The 18,018-nt window shown below is 39.7% G+C and overlaps 1 protein-coding gene across 1 annotated transcript in view; it reads left to right on the forward strand.

The window, feature by feature from the left end:
* cfap58 (cilia and flagella associated protein 58) overlaps positions 1–18,018 on the forward strand; it is a 206,828-nt gene that overhangs the window by 99,160 nt on the left and 89,650 nt on the right. Inside the window, exons 15-17 of the mRNA XM_060842287.1 lie at positions 8,576–8,687; positions 10,835–10,939; positions 14,493–14,612. Of these exons, the coding sequence (XP_060698270.1) occupies positions 8,576–8,687; positions 10,835–10,939; positions 14,493–14,612 (337 nt within the window). The remainder of the gene's footprint in view (positions 1–8,575; positions 8,688–10,834; positions 10,940–14,492; positions 14,613–18,018) is intronic.

An 18,018-nucleotide genomic window follows, 5' to 3' on the forward strand; every position in this document is an offset into this window, starting at 1 on the left:
GGGACAGAGGAAATTGTGGGCTGGTGATTGGTATTGCGATCTACTTTTTAAATTTATTCATGCAATATAGGCTTCACCGGGAAGGCAAAAGTCCTCTTTGAAACCTCCTCCCCAGGTCCCCATTTATCTCTCCACCCTGTAGGCTCCCTGCCTTCATTCCTGATGAAGGGCTTTTGCCCAAAACGTCGGTTTTCCTGCTCCTCAGATGCTGCCTGACCTGCTGTGCTTTTCCAGCACCACTCTGATCTAGACTCTGGTTTCCAGAACCATTCTGATCTAGAGTCTGGTTTCCAGCACCACTCTGATCTAGAGTCTGGTTTCCAGCACCACTCTAATCGAGACTCTGGTTTCCAGCACCACTCTGATCTAGACTCTGGTTTCCAGCACCACTCTAATCGAGACTCTGGTTTCCAGCACCACTCTGATCTAGAGTCTGGTTTCCAGCACCACTCTAATCGAGACTCTGGTTTCCAGCACCACTCTGATCCAGACTCTTCACTGGCAAGGCAGGCATTTGTTGCCCGTAAACTTGCTCTTGCAAAAGTGACCCCTTAACTGTTGCTGCCCATATGATGAAGGTATTCCTTCAGTGAGGGATTTCCAGGATCTTTACTCAGTGACAATGTAACCCATGAGGTCTCGGCAAAAAGCAGTGATGAAGGTAGATAGAAGCAGAGGCCATTTAACCCCAAAAACAATATACTATGCGATGAGGCGATGTCTGATCTAAGACCGATTTCTACTTCACTCCATGTTCATTGATACCTTTGGTTAACTTATATACTTCAATCATAGATTTTAAAGTTAACAATTGTTGTAGCATCAATCATTATTTGCAAAAGAGAATTGCAAACTTTTTGCATGTAAAAAATACCTAATATTGTTCATCACACATCTGACTAACCATAGGCATGTTTCCTTGCCATAGACTTCTCAATGCATTAACATAATTTCTCCCTGTAATATTAGTTTCCATCTTAGTACCTTTTAAATTTTGATCAAATTTTGATTAAAGTCTTACTTCCTAACCTTCTAAAATCCAGGGAACACAGTCTTGGTTCGTACAGTCACTTCTCAGAATTTAACTATTTCAGATGGTCTACAAGGTGTACTGCTAATGCTGCACTTCAGTCCCTCCAAGACCAGTACACCCTTCCTAAAGCAGAAATTGAACGCAGGATTCCAGAGGTAGTCTAACAAGTGGTTCCTTTACTCTCCAAAGCTTTCATATGATGCCTGGATTGTACAGTATTTCAGCTGGTTTTAAACTCATTGCCTATGGTTGATCATAACTTCCTGGCTTTTCTATTCAAATTATAAAGCCCAGGATTCAATATGTGTTATTAATTGCTTTAATAACCTGTCCTGGCACTTTCAAAGGTTTCTACGCAAGTGGTCCTAGGTCTCTCTGTTCTTGCAACACCTCTATAACTAATATGTATTGTCTCACCTTGTTCTTCACTCCAAAATGTGTTACTTCACACTTTGCTGTGTAGATTTTTATCTGCTATTTGTCTGCCTATTCCACTGACTTGTCCATATTCACTTTAATCTATCAAATTTTTCCTCACAGTTTTCTAAACTTTCAAGTTTCGTGCTATCTGCAGATTTCAAAATTATATCCTGTACTCCCAAATCAATGTTATTCATGTCTAGAGATGTGTAGGTAAGCTGAATTAGTCATGGTAAATTGTCCATGGTATCCAGGGATATGCAGGCTAGGAGAATTAGCCACATGGTAAATACAGGTTTGTGGAGATAGGGTCGGGTATGGGTGGGATGCTCTTCACAGTCGGTGCAGACTCAATGGGCCAAATGGCCTCTTTCTGCACTATAGGAGATTCTATAATTCTATACCTGCCAAAACGTCAGTGTTCCTGGTATTGAACCATAGGGAATTCCATTATCTCTCTTCTATCAGTGTGAAAAACAGTTTTCACCATAACTCTGTTTCTGCCCCTCAGTCAATTTTGGATGGATGGTACTATTGTTCCTTTTTATCCCACAAGCTTCGAATTTGCCAATAATATGTTATTTTATCAAATAAATGCCTTTCGAAAGTCCACACACGAAATATCTACAACCACCTTCTTTGTTAACTTATCAAAAACTCACTTCCAAGACCTTTATATTTTCTTTTAAATACTTGTGTCAAACTAAATTTGTAGAGAAGCTAAGACTAACAAATGCTTAGCATTTCACCGGGGACATTTCAAGAAAGAAATACTACATTAATGAATGAGAGTCCCAATACTTCATTGTTTTTGAGCAGAGATTGTAAATCTTTATCTAATCAAATAAATGGGCACCAAACACAGTTGGCACAACAAATGTGAGAACAAGTGCTCATTGAATTAAAATTATGCATTCAGTATTTGGTAGAAATCCTGGATGATTATTGCAAATCCTCTTTTAGCATGTTGCTTCTACAGCAGGAGCCTAGAGTGATGTGCCTGGATCACCATATGTTATTTGCACGTTCCAAATAAACCAACCTAGAAATTCCAAAAGAATTAATAATAAATTTGAGGATTTGTTTGAAAAATACTGCATATGATAAGTAATAAAACACAGTGAAACCTGTTTTGCAAAATTAGAATTAAGTTGAAATATTAGAGAAGATGGCACTAAAACATTGTGTGGCAGTAGTGGAAGCCGCTATCCATTTGAGAATACATATAATTTTTTTGTCATATGGTAGCTAGACAAAACTGTAATATAAAACTTAACAAGCTTGCTTAAGTTTTTGTGACATCACTTGCCAAACAAGATATCCCAAGGCATAATACAGAAGAAGAAATAGAGATTGCAGTGGAGAAATTAACTTAATTCATGGTCAAGAACATCAGGGAATAATAAAGTATTAAAACAAACGACTTTCCAGAAAAGAATGAGGTAGCACTTGTTTTGCATTTTCTGTTTCCTTGCAATGTACAAAATCCTTTGCAGGCACTGAAGTGTTTATACTTATTCTATTGTCAAAGACAGCAGCCACTTCCTTCACCCTATGATTTGAGCAACATCTTGAACCATTTAAGATTTTGTTGGAAGAAAGCAAACATTTTCTAACAAAGGCAAGGTAAAGTTAGCATATGCCCAGAGAGAAAGAGACATGTGGTGGTGAGTTGGTTACGATATCCAGGTGAGGGGCTAAGTTGAGATGGTGAGACCTTCATGGTAATATCAGCTGGTATGGACTTGAACCTGCACTATTGCCTTCACTCTGCATCGCATCCCAGTCATCTGGTTAGGCTAACTAACTAAACCCCTTTTAGAGAGTCTAAATAAATGAACAGTGACTGTGCTATTCTCTCACTTGCTGTTTGGCTGTGGCTTAGCAACTGGCCAACTCGGCTCTAAGTCAGAAGATTGTGGCTTCCAGTCCTACACCAGAGACGTTAAAATGTATGCTGATGTTCCAGTGCAGTACTGCAGGAATGCTGCACAGTCACAGGAGCTGTCTTTTTAATCACATGTCAGACACAGGCCCGGCCTGCATGACAGGAGAATTGAAGACATCCCATGACACTATTTCAGAGATATTCAAGAGACTTACTCATTGTGTCCTGGACAATAGTTAACTCTTAGTCTACATCACCAAAACAGATTGTCTTGTCATTATCACATTGCTGATCATGAGAGTTTACTATGCACAAGTTGGATGCTCAGCTTCTCAAATTAAAGAATACAAGTAATTCATTAAAAAAAAAATCACTTTGGAATGTTTTGAGATTTTGAAAAGCACTAAATATTTGCAAATCTTCATTCTCTATGACAGCTCCACTTTGGCCTCAGCACTGTATGAGGTGTCATTCTTGCGTATGTGCGTTAAGGTTTTGACTCATGTCTATTTGACTCAGAAGAGATGGGAAGCCAATCAAAGATTTGGTGAGAGAATAGCAGAGTGTAAAGTATTAAAGTTGTCACCTTTGTTCAAGATAGGGAAGAAACAGAAGCAGAGTTGAAAATGTGTTGCTGGTTAAAGCGCAGCAGGTCAGGCAGCATCCAAGGAACAGGAAATTCGACGTTTCGGGCAAAAGCCATTCCTGATGAAGGGCTTTTGCCCGAAACGTCGAATTTACTGTTCCATGGATGCTGCCTGACCTGCTGTGCTTTACCCAGCAACACATTTTCAGCTCTGATCTCCAGCATCTGCAGACCTCACTTTTTACTTGAAAAAACAGAAGCAGGTAACTACAGTCTGGTTAGCCTCACGTCTGCCAAAGGGAAAATCTTGGAATCCATTATTAAGGAAATAGTAGCTGGACATTGTAGTACAGTCAGACAGAGTCAACATGGTTCTGTGAAATATAAAACTCAAAAGAACTGTGGATGCTGTAAATCAGAAACCAAAACAGAAATTGCTGGAAAAGCTCAGCAGGTCTGGCAATGCCTGTGGAGCGAAATCAGAGCTAATATTTTGGGTTGAGTGATCCTTCCTCAGAACTGGGTCAGTGTACTTGGATCTCCAAGAGACTTTTAATTAAGTTTCACAACAAAGGTTACAATACATAGTAAGAGCTTATGGTGTGGGAGTAGCATTTTAGCATGTTCAGGGGATTGGTTGGTGAACAGGAAACAAAGGGTAAGGATAAATATTCATTTTCATATTGGCAAGCAGACAGTGTTGGAGTGCAACAGGGATCAGTACTAGGGCCTCAACTATTTATGATCTACTTGAATGAAGAGACTAAATGTTCGGTTGCTAAAGTTTATGATGACACAAAGGAAGGTACGAAAGTAAGATGTCTTTCGGAGATAAAGAGTTAGATTTTATAGTTGGGCGTAATGCTAACTGTCTGATATTTTTAACAAAGGCTCCTCAATAATGTTAATATACTTGGGATGGCCTTAAGGACATGAGTATAGAACTTGCACGCTCAGGGACAGGTTTACCCCCCTCTTGAGACCTGCTGGCCAGTCTGATGGGCAGGCAGCTGAGTAGTCTCAGCAGTGACAAAAGCAAAAAATGGGCACTGCTGGGATTACAGTAGATTCTTTGCCTTAGTGAGATGGATGTACAGTATAACAATGATGAATTGTAGAGTCATAGTCATAGAGAAGTACAGCACAGAAACAAACCCTCCAGTCCAACCTATCCATGCTAACCAGATATCCCAACCCAATCTTGTGCCACCTGCCAGCATCCGGCCCATATCTCTCCAAATCCTTCCTATTCATACACCTATCCAAATGCCTTTTAAATGTTGCAAGTGTACTAGCCTCCACTACTTCCTCTGGCAGCTCATTCCATACACGCACCACCCTCTGCATGAAAAAGTTGCCCTTTAGGTCTCTTTTATATCTGTCCCCTCTCACCGTAAACCTATGCCCTCTAGTTCTGGACTCCCCGACCCCAGGAAAGAGACTTTATCTATTTATCCTATCCATGCCCCTATTGATTTTATAAATCTCCATTAGGTCACCCCTCAGCCTCCGATGCTCCAGGGAAAACACCCGCATCTATTCAACCTCTCCCTATAGCTCAAGTCTTCCAACTCTGACAAGATCCTTGTAAATTGTTTCTGAATCCTTTCAAGTTTCACAACATCTTTCTGATAGGAAGGAGACCAGAATTGCACACAATATTCCAACAGTGGCCTAACCAATGTCCTGTACAGTCACAACATGACCCTCCCATTTCCTGTACTCAACACTGTGACCAATAAAGGAAAGCATACCAAACATCTTCTTCACTATCCTATCTACTTGCGACTCCACTTTCAAGGAACTATGAACCTGCACTCCAAGGTCTCTTTGTTCAGCAAACACTCTCCAGGACCTTCCCATTAAGTGTCTAAGTCCTGCTAAGATTTGTTTTCCCAAGATTTGCACATTACATTTCTCTAAATTAAACTCCATCTGCTACTTGTTAGCCCATTTGGCACATCTGATCGAGATCCCGTTGTAATCTGAGGTAACCTTATTCACTGACAACTACACCTCCAATTTTGGTGTCATTTGTAAACTTATCAACTATACGGTTTATGCTCACATCCAAATCATTTATATAAAAGATGAAAAGTAGTGGACACAGCACCAATCATTGTGGCACTCCACTGGTCACATGTTTTCCTCAGAGGCACATTATGAGAAACTGCTTGTTTTTCTTTTAAATAAGCATCAAAAACAATATTCCACAGATGCAAATCTGCAACAAGAACTCATATTGCTGAGGAAACTCACCAGATCTGGCAACATCTACAGAGCAACACAGAGTTAGCATTGTAAATCCAATGTGACTGTTCTTCAAAATAGAATCACACAGCTCATCTTGGTGCTCAGAACAACTTCATTGGTCAATGTCATTAAGCCAGAAAGTCATCTGATATCTTTGAAGTCAAAAGTGTGACTTTGGACAAATTACATGGAGTTTGAGTGGATGGTAGTTATGTCAGGCAGAAGATTCAGGTTTTCTGTCCATTCTTAGTTGACTCAACAGAATCTTGGGAAGAGCAGATGAGATGATTTAACTTTGAAGATATCAAAAATTACATTGTACTGCTCTCAGCAATTTTAGATACAAAGGCCAGAAAAACTCTGCTTTGTCAACATTGTCCAGCTCCCAGAAAGAATGTTCTTTAAAGCAGGAAAAGGCAGAGAATTGTCGACGTTTATAGCAGAAAGGAAGACATTTAGCTGTCATTGATGACCCTTTCAAGGACAAGTTCAATTAATCACATGCCCTGCCCGTTCTCTATTGATTTGCAATTTTTTTTCTCTTCCTTTTCCAATCCCCTTTTGAAGGTTTGATTGGACCTGTCTTCACCAGATGTCCAAATCCTAACCGCTTGCACCAGAATAAAAAAAAGCTTCCTTATGTCTCCATTTGTTCTTTTGCTAATCACTTTAAATCTGAGTGCTCCACCACTAAGAACAATTTGTATCGACTCTGTAAAGTCTCCTCATGATTCTGAACATTGTTAATCTCATTCCTAACCTTGAGGACAGCCCCTCTTGTAGTGGTTGGAGCTAGGATTAGGTGGATTTCATTGACTAGGAGATCCCTGATTGGGAGTGTTAACCTGGGCCATTAGGGAGCCCTAGCTGACAAACATGAGCTCCAGAGTGTCTCCTCAGTCTAAGGACTGGCTGAACTCATGTACTGGAGTCCATATACTGTACACGTGTAAATAAAAGGTGACTTGGTTATGGGATACCAGCCTCTGTGCAGTTATTTCACCTAACTTCTCTAATCCACCTCATCCTCTGTTAAAAAGGAATCAAGGAAATGAGTGGCAACAGATTATGTTGAAATATTTGCTGTCCTTATACAGTAATTATGACGAATATGTATTGACTTTGACTAGATTGCATGGGATAATTAACTATTTTTGCAAATATTATGTGAAGAAAAAAAATTGTGTGATTTGAGTAGGTATTTTATGAAAGTATTTGTTGAAGTGTGAAATTGAGGTGCTTTTGGTTTCTTTGTCTGGATGTCTAGAAAGCAGCTCAACATGGTTATTGTATTTTATATCGAGCTAATTTCCATCTGGCTTTCTCCCAATGTGTAAATATTCTAAGTGTACTCATTGTGTAAGTAACTTTTCACAGATCAGCCATTGCACATATATTATTATGTTGTGGGTTCAACAATCAGTGTCATATCCATGCAATATAATGGCAGCGCAGAAAAGTGTTAAATTCAGTGTTAAATAGTTTCTGGACTGTCCCTGGAGAAATATAGAAAATAAGAACAGGAGTAGACCATTCAGCTCTTTGAGCCTGCTCTGCCATTCAATATGGTCATGGATGATCATCCAACTCAGTCCCCTATTCCTGCTTTTTTTCCCATATCCTTAGATCCATTTAGCCCCAAGTGTTATATCCAACTCATTCTTGAAATCATACAATGTTTCGGTCTCGGCTGATTTCTGTGATAGTGAATTCCACAGGCTGTCTGGGTGAAGACATTTCTTCTTGTCTCAGTCTTAAATGTTTTTCCTATCTTGTTTGACTGTCACCCCTGTCTCTGGACTTCCATGTTATGTGGAGCTCCAAGAATTGACAGTAGCTCAGGATATCAATCAAAATCTGAATGGTTGAACTTTCCCAGTTCACAGAGGTAGCTTTAATCATTGGTTGAGGGGGGGAAGAAACTAGGCTTGACTTCTGTGAGGCTGGCTCTGAAACACTTTCCCTCTTTTGTTTGCTTTTCCCAAAAGTGGAGTCTCAGTAATGACAGCTACCCATCTGGCATGTAATTAATCAGGGCAATTAATGGGGCGATTAATCCTTATTGTGAAATAGATTGCAATTTTCCCAACACATACAGGCTATATCACAAGCCCCACAATTGAGCTGAGGCAGCTTCACAGCAGGGAGGTCTGAACCGCAAACCATATAAGGCTGTTTAATTTGGCTGCATTATATCACAGTGCTCCAGCCACCTGAAACATAAGGCATGGCCGTGCATTTATTTTTAAAGCCTGATGGCTCTGCTGATGCTGAGCTGTCACTGAAAAGGTGGACAACATCCCCATCCACAGATCACCCTACCAGATCCCCTAACATTGAAAGTAAAGTCTAACAGCAGGGAAGAAGTGTGATGTGCTTTATGCTTGGTGTGCAGGCGTGAGATCTACCACGTCCAGAAAGAACTTCTGAAGGAACGGACACGGTGCAGGGCCCTTGAGGAGGAGTTGGAAAATCCAATGAATGTTCACAGGTGGCGAAAGCTTGAGGTGACTTCACTTTCATTCCTTTCACTTTTGCATTCATTACTATTTTGAACAATGACTAGTTTACAGCAGCAATTCCCTCCTGACTGGACATGCTTATGCCTAAAACATGATCTATTTAATTCAGCCTCTAGGTCCACATAATATTACGGGAGATTTATATTGTGTAAATAATCCTCAAGCGTAAAAGATAAATTTCTCCATTTTATGATTTGTTTGATCTGAGAATGTACCAGAATATGATTTAAATAAATAAACTATTAAAAATTCAACAGAATTCACTTGTACTGACAGGAGTCTGGTGAGTTCCTTATATGTCAATATTTCTTATGTCACTAAAATATATATTTCACTTGCAAAATTCTTTTACTGTGATATTTATGCTGCTGAAAATAAGCATTATATAATATAGAATGTCTTGCAATTATATCCTGCCTTTTAGGCAAGACTAGCAATTTTGAAGAACTGCAGTTTATTGGTAATTGTTGCTCTCCTATTACATGACAGTAGAGATTTTTTTTCCTATAAAGCATATTATTGGGTCAACTGACAGCAACTCTCTGCTTTGCAGCTAATTGAACTGTATTGACCTCAAAGTGCTACTCGAAAATTGGAGGTGAAATGGCCTTAGAAATGCTGAATAACCCTTAGTGATAGACTCTTCAAACTTAATCATCTGTACAGGTTAACAACCAGCAACCCAAGCAACTATGATATCGTTGTTATATTCTGAGACTGTACTGGTGACATTGAAGAGATTGTGATACTATCATGATATTGGTTCCTAGAAGGAAACTTGTGCCAATCCCTTCCCAAATAGCAATGGAAAAGGGAAGTGTATGCATAATGGAATAAGACAGTTCGCTTCCTATTGCCAAATTACTTAATGTCCCATCTGTGGCTTTTTGCTTTGAAGCATCCAGGAGAGCAACATTGGTCTCAAAGTATAAAATATGAGAGATATAAATGCAAGGGTCCTTCCAGTTATTTGAGCACTTCCCTTTTGAATACTGGAGCTGAATCCTTGCTATCTAATTTCAAATATCACTACTTAAAATAATTTAAATATTTGAAGGAAGAAAACAACTTAATGTGAAATAATGGCTTAGGCTTTTCACTGCTGTGTACTGAATTTTAAAATTATTTGGAGAAGGTTGAATGCAGAAAGATACTTGGTGATGTCCAATGCCTTATTGGTGCCCTCTGGGTTTAGCTACCCAGTTTGCCTTACTGCCTGTCTGCTGGTGCTGTGGATCTATTTAAGCAGGATGACAACAGGCTTAAAACTGGATATGCATGTTTCTAACTCACTGTGAATATTCAGCAATGGGTCCTGTAAGGTTCCAGTGTTCAGACATTATTGGAAGAAGCCTCAGGCCAAATCTTCAGCGTGGACATCAACAAGTGTTCTCCCAGCAGTGTCCTGCTCATGCTCCGATGAGAAAAGGCACCACATCCAAACTTAACTGCATTTCCAGAGGCTACATGAGTCCCCAGAGCAGTGTGTCTCCAGTTATGATGTGGAGGAGCCGGTGATTGATAGGGGTGTACAAAGTTAAAAATCACACAACACCAGGTTATAGTCCAACAGGTTTATTTGGATGCACTAGCTTTCGGAGCGTGAGTCCGAGAGGACAACGACCTGATGAAGGAGCAGCGCTCCGAAAGCTAGTGCTTCCAAGTAAACCTTTTTGACTATAACCTGGTGTTTAACTGTCTCCAGTTTGTAATTCCTGTGGGACAGGGAAAGCTAGCCAAGACTGCTGCATCTTTTGTTCCTATCTGGAATAAAATTGGTCCCTGTTAAGAAGATGTGCTCCAGGTTTCCTATGTATGAAAAGAAAGTATTTAAAATGTTCAAGTTCGTGTCTGGATGGAACCCTGAGGTAAAATTAAGGAGGAAGAATTGTATGCTTCTAAAGGGGGGGCGGGGGGGGGCGCAGAGTTTTCTTTTTAAATTAATAGAAGCAAAATCATGGAAAGCTCAGTTCCAGGCCATGGCAGGGAGAGGAATTGATATTGTTTGTGCTAATTTTCAGGCTATAATGAAGACGTCTTTGAATAACCTTTAAACATACAGCAATAATTGAGATGGATAACCCTTAATAGTGCTTGCGTGATAATTTTTTTTGAACTTGTATTTGTTACAGGCGAGTGATCCAAGCAGATATGAGCTGATTCTAAAGGTTCAGACATTACAGAAGCGTCTGATCTCGAAGACTGAGGAGGTGGTGGAGAAAGAGCTGCTTTTACAGGTGCACATTAATGAAGTGAATAACACAAGCTGAAATAATTCGTTTCTTGCTTGTTGAAACCAGTGAGAATTGAAAGCTTGATGTGGCCCATCAGTAATTGAACTTTTCATGTATTTAACATAATCATTGCAATAGTGCAGGATGCATTAAACATAGCACAGTCAGCTCTAATGGAACGCAGCTGGGTTGCAAATCTCTCGATTAACCTCACTACTTCTTAAAGTGAATAAGTATCATTCACTACTGTGGCATTAATAGCATGGAGTGATTGTTAAATTCCTGGTCTTCCACCCCCAAGAACATGGGGTTGAATCTAGTTAAGACGGATAAAATGATGAAACCAATGGTCAATGGCCCACACTAAAAATGAATCCTGACTTGCAACTAGATTGACCATCTCAGTTTGAGAAGCAACAATGAGTGTAACATTGGAAAGTTAAAGTATTCAATGGGTGCAGGGTAACCAGAGGGTTGGATGTTCCTTTTACAAGTGGAATTCAGGGGGTGAGTTGGATCCTGGGCTGAAAACCCACCCCTGCAATGAAACAGAGAGTGGCAACAATTTTGATTGACGGAGTCAGGGAGTTACTTGACTCAGAGATGACAGTCCAATGAGCTAGCAAGACCTTTGATCAGTTAATCAGGGTTTGCATGTTGCTGGGCTGGTCAGTCAAAACATAGACAACATTGTGACTAGCTTTGGTGGCCTTTGCCATGGTGGACATTCTTATGTTAATGTTGTTGGACAGTAGTCAGCAAAATTAAAACTTCCCACATCGGGGCAGTGGGAGGCCTGTACAAGGGACTGGGTGACACATCCTTCAGAATCAATGAAGTTTGGAGGGGAAACCTTTTGTCATGCTCACAACACCTTCTGATACAAGCCGGCAGCTGTCTCTGTCCTCAGAGCAAGTCTAATTCCTGATAGCTGTTGAAGCCTTTTATAAGCCTACAACAGTTTGAAGCAACTCAATACTAGGAGCTGATTGTTAAAAGCCCACTTCAGTAAGTATTGCCCTTATTGGGCTTTGCTTCCCACTGGTTCACTGGCCACATGTGTTTTCCTGATGATGAAAATATTGAATAAAATTATTTGCATCATAGTGTCTTTACTGAGTCACTGCATACACATATACACCATGGGTAATGTAGGGAAAATTAAACACTTCTGCTGTGCACTGGTGATTTAGGGGGATAAAATATAAAATATAAAAGGGGATTCAAGATCCCTCTGATTCAGAAAAAAATAATAAATAGCAGATTCAGAATCTCCTTAAAAAAAAAGCCAGCTTCCTTCTCATCCTCAAGAAAATGATGGAAGATGGAAACAGGGGCACCTCTGAAGAAGAGTGTTGTACTCAAAACGTTAACTCTGTTTTTCTCTCTCCTCAGATGTTGCCAGACCTGCTGAGTTTCTCCAGCATTTTAATTTTTGGTTAGATCTCCAGCATCTTCAACATCCATTATTGTCTTCATTTCCAATTGTTCCACCTCTGTTCTATCTCATTGGAATTAAATATTTTCTAAGAAGGAAAGTGTGCTTTTCCTTGCATCTTGTCATGATGGACTTGAGTGTGCTTTGTGCTGATTGTGCATTACGAAAATAGAATGTGTTCCATTTCTTAACGCTACTATTGCTCAAATTGACAAGTGCAACAAGATCAAAAAGAGAAGTAAAGGCTAATCCAGGAATCTGAATGTAACAATGTAACCACTCCAACTATAACCTGGTGTTGTGTGATTTTTAACTTTGTATACCCCAGTCCAGCACCGACACCTCTAAATCACCTCTACTGTAGTTTCCTGTGGGTTTTATGAGGAGGACGCAGGTACAATATTGCAGCGAATTGTGCATTCTCTATTTTAATGAGATTTTGACTGTTTCGTCAAACCATGGCACTTTTTCTGCTTCTCCAACCTGGAACTTAAATCAGCTTTCCGGACAAATTATTCTGACATCTAGTAGACCAGGTCATTAACAGGATCCAATTGCACTTCTTACACATGGCAGTTTCTGGCAAGATCTTGGCTCCATTTCCATTTCTGTAGCTCAAAAAGTTGAGCTTTTTCTCCAGGTGCCATTGAGATCAGTATCTGTTCTTACATATTTCCAGTATAATGAAAAGAGAACATGTTGGGAACATGCAGCAAACCAGGACCCAGCTAAAGTGTTGACCTTTCTCTTTTTAAATCACAAAATTGATTTTAATTTGGCAATATTTTTGGTTCCTATTTTTCAAATTCCCATTAAAGTGTTTGCCATAGATATTAACAGGGGAACAGATTAACAGGAAAAGACATAGGAGATAAAGATAAACTATTTCCACTGGCTGAGTATTCCAGACCTGGGTGACATTGTCTGAAACCTAGGGCTAGACCATTCAGGAGAGACGTTAGAAAGCATTTCTACACACGAGTGGTGGATGTTTGTAACTCGCTTCCACAAACAGCAGTGTTAATTTTAAATCTGAGATCGATTAATTTTTTGTTGAGCAGAGGTATTAAACAATATGGGCCTAAGGCAGGTATATACTGCTAGGCCACAATCATCCGTGACCTCATTGAATGCTGGAACAGTTGTGAGGGGCTCAATGGCCTAATCCTGTTCCGATGTTTGTGTAACCAGCCGATGGTAATGTTATGGGGTCAGGTTGGAAGTGTGTTTTACATCCGCCTGACTTTATCTTGATTTCATTTCAGTGGAAGGTAAAATTGGAGAGGTAAGGTAGAAGGTAGGCTTCTGATCTTACCCATGCTGTTATTTTGGGACAGGGTGGGCTCATTCATGGGTTTTTTTTGGACTATAGAAATTTTATTAAATGAAGGAAGCCTAGCCTTAATTAGATCTGTCACAGAATTGCTTTGTGCTGTTATTTGGAGGAGAACCTCCTGTCACCTTAAGGAGAAGCAACAGATAATATTGTACTTTTGACCCAAATTATTTCTGCCAAGCACTTGAATAGGACAAGTTGCTGCATCTATTCATGGATGGATCTATTAACAGCAGGTGGCAGTAGATAACCAATATTCGTTTGCATGCCATGAGTGGAATAGCAGGAGGGATGAAAAAAGACATTTTCTTGTGATCAATTCCGACTGGAAATTGCTGATAAACAAACATTACTTTTTCTGAAACCAGGAGATAAAATTTATAAAAAGGAAAGTCTTTAAGGTAAAACAAGTGCGGCAACTTAATCTGTTCCCTTCAGGCTGTTTCACTTCACCAGAGTACTGCAGATTTGTTGTGACAAATTATTTAAGACAGCATAAAACAAGAAATTTGCCTTAGAAATTAAGGAAGAAACAGAAGAAAATCATGACTCAAGGACTGTATGAATAGAAATGGAAAGTCACTTAAAATCTGCTGTGGATTAAATTATTGAATCTAGACTTATATAAACGAGTCATGTTTAGATTGTTCCCTGTCAGCATGCATTTAATTATGAACCTGTTCAAATAGGGTTTAATCATATTTGACATTCATATTACAAAAGAAATTGTTGCTTTATTATTTGGCATTTTGCACCATTCTGATTTTGGATTTCCACTCCAGGAAAAAGAGAAGCTCTATGTGGAGCTGAAACACATCTTGGCACGACAGCCAGGACCAGAAGCTGCTGAACAGCTAATGATGTACCAAAGGACACTCCGAGATAAAACTAAGCAACTGAAGGTGAGCATAGATGTTGGACATTTTACATTTTCTAGTGCTCCTGTGGAGGTACAAGCAACTAAGTCCATTTTTCTTTTGATTCAGTGGTGCCTTGTTTTACATAATTTTTATCAGCTGGGAACTACATTCCTCAGTTCCCCGTAGTCACAGCCCCACTTGCAGCTCAGAAAAACAATGTTTTTCAAGATTCTGTCGCAGGGGATATTTATACTTGTACCACCATGACTCATGATGTGAATGTGACAAAATTAGTAATTTGGTTTAATGTTCAGGCCAGGCAGCTATATTGAAAAGTGAGAAGGGATTTTGTTTCAATGTTTCACAAGTCAGATAAGTTGGCGAAATGAATAATGTGTAATTTAGTGTGACGCAGTCCAATTGCAGGGTGAATTCATGTAAACAGATGCTATTTCTTTCAAAGCTCTTTGCAACATTAGATTGAGGCACATTGCCCAAGTCCCTAGATCTAGCAGGAATTGTGAAGAGTAAGAAAGACCTGAGAAAATTGGCAATCACTTCTCACCAGGCCCGCTGTCAAGGAAAGGCCACCAACATTCTTAAGGATCCATCCCACCCTGGCAATGTGTTTCTACAACCTCTACCATCGGGGAGAAGGTACAGAAACCTGAACACACGCACCAGCTGATTTCACAACAGATTCTACCCTACTATTGTTAGCATACTGAATGGACTTACAAACTCTTCACATTTACCTGTACCTCTGTTTCTGTTTTTGCTGCTGTTTATCTATTATTTACTATTTATGCTACCTGACTCTGTGATCTGCCTGTGATGCTCGCAAGACAAAGCTTTTCACTGTGCCTCGGTACATGTGACAATCAATTCAATTCAATTCAAAATGTCAGTGACAGATTACTAAAATAGAAGTGAATCTCACTGATAAATATTTTCTGAAAATTACTCCACAAATAGCAATCTCCTTGCCTGTTGTAGGTAAACATAAAATAGGTCCAAGCAATCACATGCACAAACTTGTCTGTGCTCTGTGGAGACTGTAGGTACATAAATAAATAAATGTGTGTGGCTTGCACATCTCAGCTACATAAATAAATCTGTGCCACATCTGTCTCTACTGCTCATTATACAATAATTAGAAATGCACTGAGAATAAATATCAGCCACAGTGCTAGCTTCATCCCCATTCTCATAGGACTCTTTTAGAAGTCCTGGCACCACCTCAAACTGCATTCCTGTTGACTCAAGGAAGCCTTGATATATTCAGCCATAATCAAATGGGTGATGGTGAAGACATTGCTTGTGCTCTTGGTTCTAGACCCTCACAGTGTTTGATTGTGGCTGGGTGCTTATTGCTCTTTCCCCACTCTGCCTGCAAAATACCATTGTGAGAGAGCAGGAGCAGGGCAGACCAAGAAACACCAGTCGGAAGGGATAGACCGAGGGTAACCAACAAGCTGCTACCTCACTTATCCAAAGTAGTACTGATAACTTTGCCTCTGTCTCAACTTCTACGTTCCCCCTGCCATCACCACCATTTTTCAGCCATTCACGTTTTTCTCTGTATATGAGTTTTTATCTTTTTTTGTTCTGACCTCTTCATTCTTGGTCAATTTAATTTTTTTTTGCTTTTCTTTTGTTCTTTCTTCCTGCTGTTTGTGTTTTCTTTTCTTTCTCTTTCAAGCTGCCTCATTTCCTTACCTGCAGAGGGAAGGAGATAAAGTTTAAGCACAGGGGAGAGGTGAAATACAAGCTACTTTCAGAAAGCAGGTCTTCACATTTCCTGCATTCACTGCTGGAAGGGGCAGGGGTTAACTTCCCACAGAAATGACTCTGCAGTGTTTGTTTATAATCTGGATGCTGAGTTGAACATATTTTCCTAATAAATTTGATAAAACACTTGAAAAATGTTCTCAACGTTGGAGCCTATTTCACTGTCCTGGAAGTTTGGCAAATCTGCCAATGGAAGCAAAAGGTTAAGAATTTAAACGCCATTGTACAGTCCAAGCCAACATAAACTGACAAGGGAAACAATTGGCGAATGAGATAATCCAGCAGTGGTTTCCAACAATGTCATTCCTATAATGATCTTCTGGTTCCAGTACTGGTAGGCTACAAACTTAGGGGCAAGGAACTTGGAGGCAAATAAAAGTGTTACAAGTCCTTACCTAAAGGTGCAATTACACTATTGAACACTGCAACTTTAAGTAAATTATATATATCAGACCAGAATCAGAGTTAGGATTTCTTCTGAATTTTTTGCCCTTAAAAAAACACACTGAACATTTTGTGTCATTCATCTACAGCTTTGAGCATTCCTCATTGAAATAACTAGCAAAATAAAATACACTTGCTAGTATTTTTAGGTTCCAACTTCTGGCAGCTGATGGTGCCCTTTAGTATGTGTTTGGCATCACAAATGGCCTAAAGTAAGAGCAAGGGTATATAACTCTAGGAAGTAATGACATTAAATTGGGACTGCAAAGTTAATGTGAGGAAATGGGCCTTAAAAATAAAACATTATCCCAAGCCATCACCTAGAATATCTATTGCTGCAGCTGGGCTATGAAGCACTTTGGCAGCTTAGCTGCCAACAATGGACACATAGGGACCAGTATGAACTAATCTGCTAGGGAAAACCACCATAACTCTGTTTATTGGCTTGTACATTTATCTTCCAAAGCTCCATTTCTATTCACTGAAGCACGAGTGCAACTCAACAACTTTACTTACTTTTTATGTTCTTGGTTGTTCAAAATAACAGCTAGGAGATTAATTTTATGTTCATTGAGAACCCAGATCAGTTAGGAGGCTTGACAGACTAGCCTTTAGCCTGTTACCATGACTCGTGAATTGCTTTGTGGCTAAATGAATGAACAAATTACAAATTCTCAAGCCTTTAACCCAACTACACTAAAATTGGTCATTACATTTCTTAGACTCAAACAAAGAAAAACAAAATAAAGATTAGTCTTTCGGGTCTCCTCTGCCATGCAATATGATCCTGGCTGATCATCCCACTCACTACCCTGTTTCTGTTTCCTCCCCATTTCCTTTGATCTCTTTAACCTGATCTATATCTAACTCCTTCTTGAAAGCATTTAATATTTTGGCTTCAATTGCTTTCTGTAACAGAGAATACCACAAGCTCACCACTCTCCAGGTGAAGAAATTTTTCCTCAGCTCAGTTCTAAATGGCCTACCCTGTATGCTGATACTTGTGACCCCTGGATCTGAACTCCCTAGTCATCAGGTACATCTTCGTGTCTTTACCCTCTCTCGTCCTATTACGATTTTATAGGTTTCCATGAGAAGACCTCTTCATTCTTCTAAACTCCAGTGAATTTGGTCCTAACGGGCCCAGTCACCCCTCATAAGTCAGTCCTCCCATCCCAGCAATCAGTCTGGTAAACAGTCTGACTTGTGGTAA

Source organism: Hemiscyllium ocellatum, chromosome 22 (assembly GCF_020745735.1).
Source record: "Hemiscyllium ocellatum isolate sHemOce1 chromosome 22, sHemOce1.pat.X.cur, whole genome shotgun sequence".
NCBI lineage: Eukaryota > Metazoa > Chordata > Chondrichthyes > Orectolobiformes > Hemiscylliidae > Hemiscyllium > Hemiscyllium ocellatum.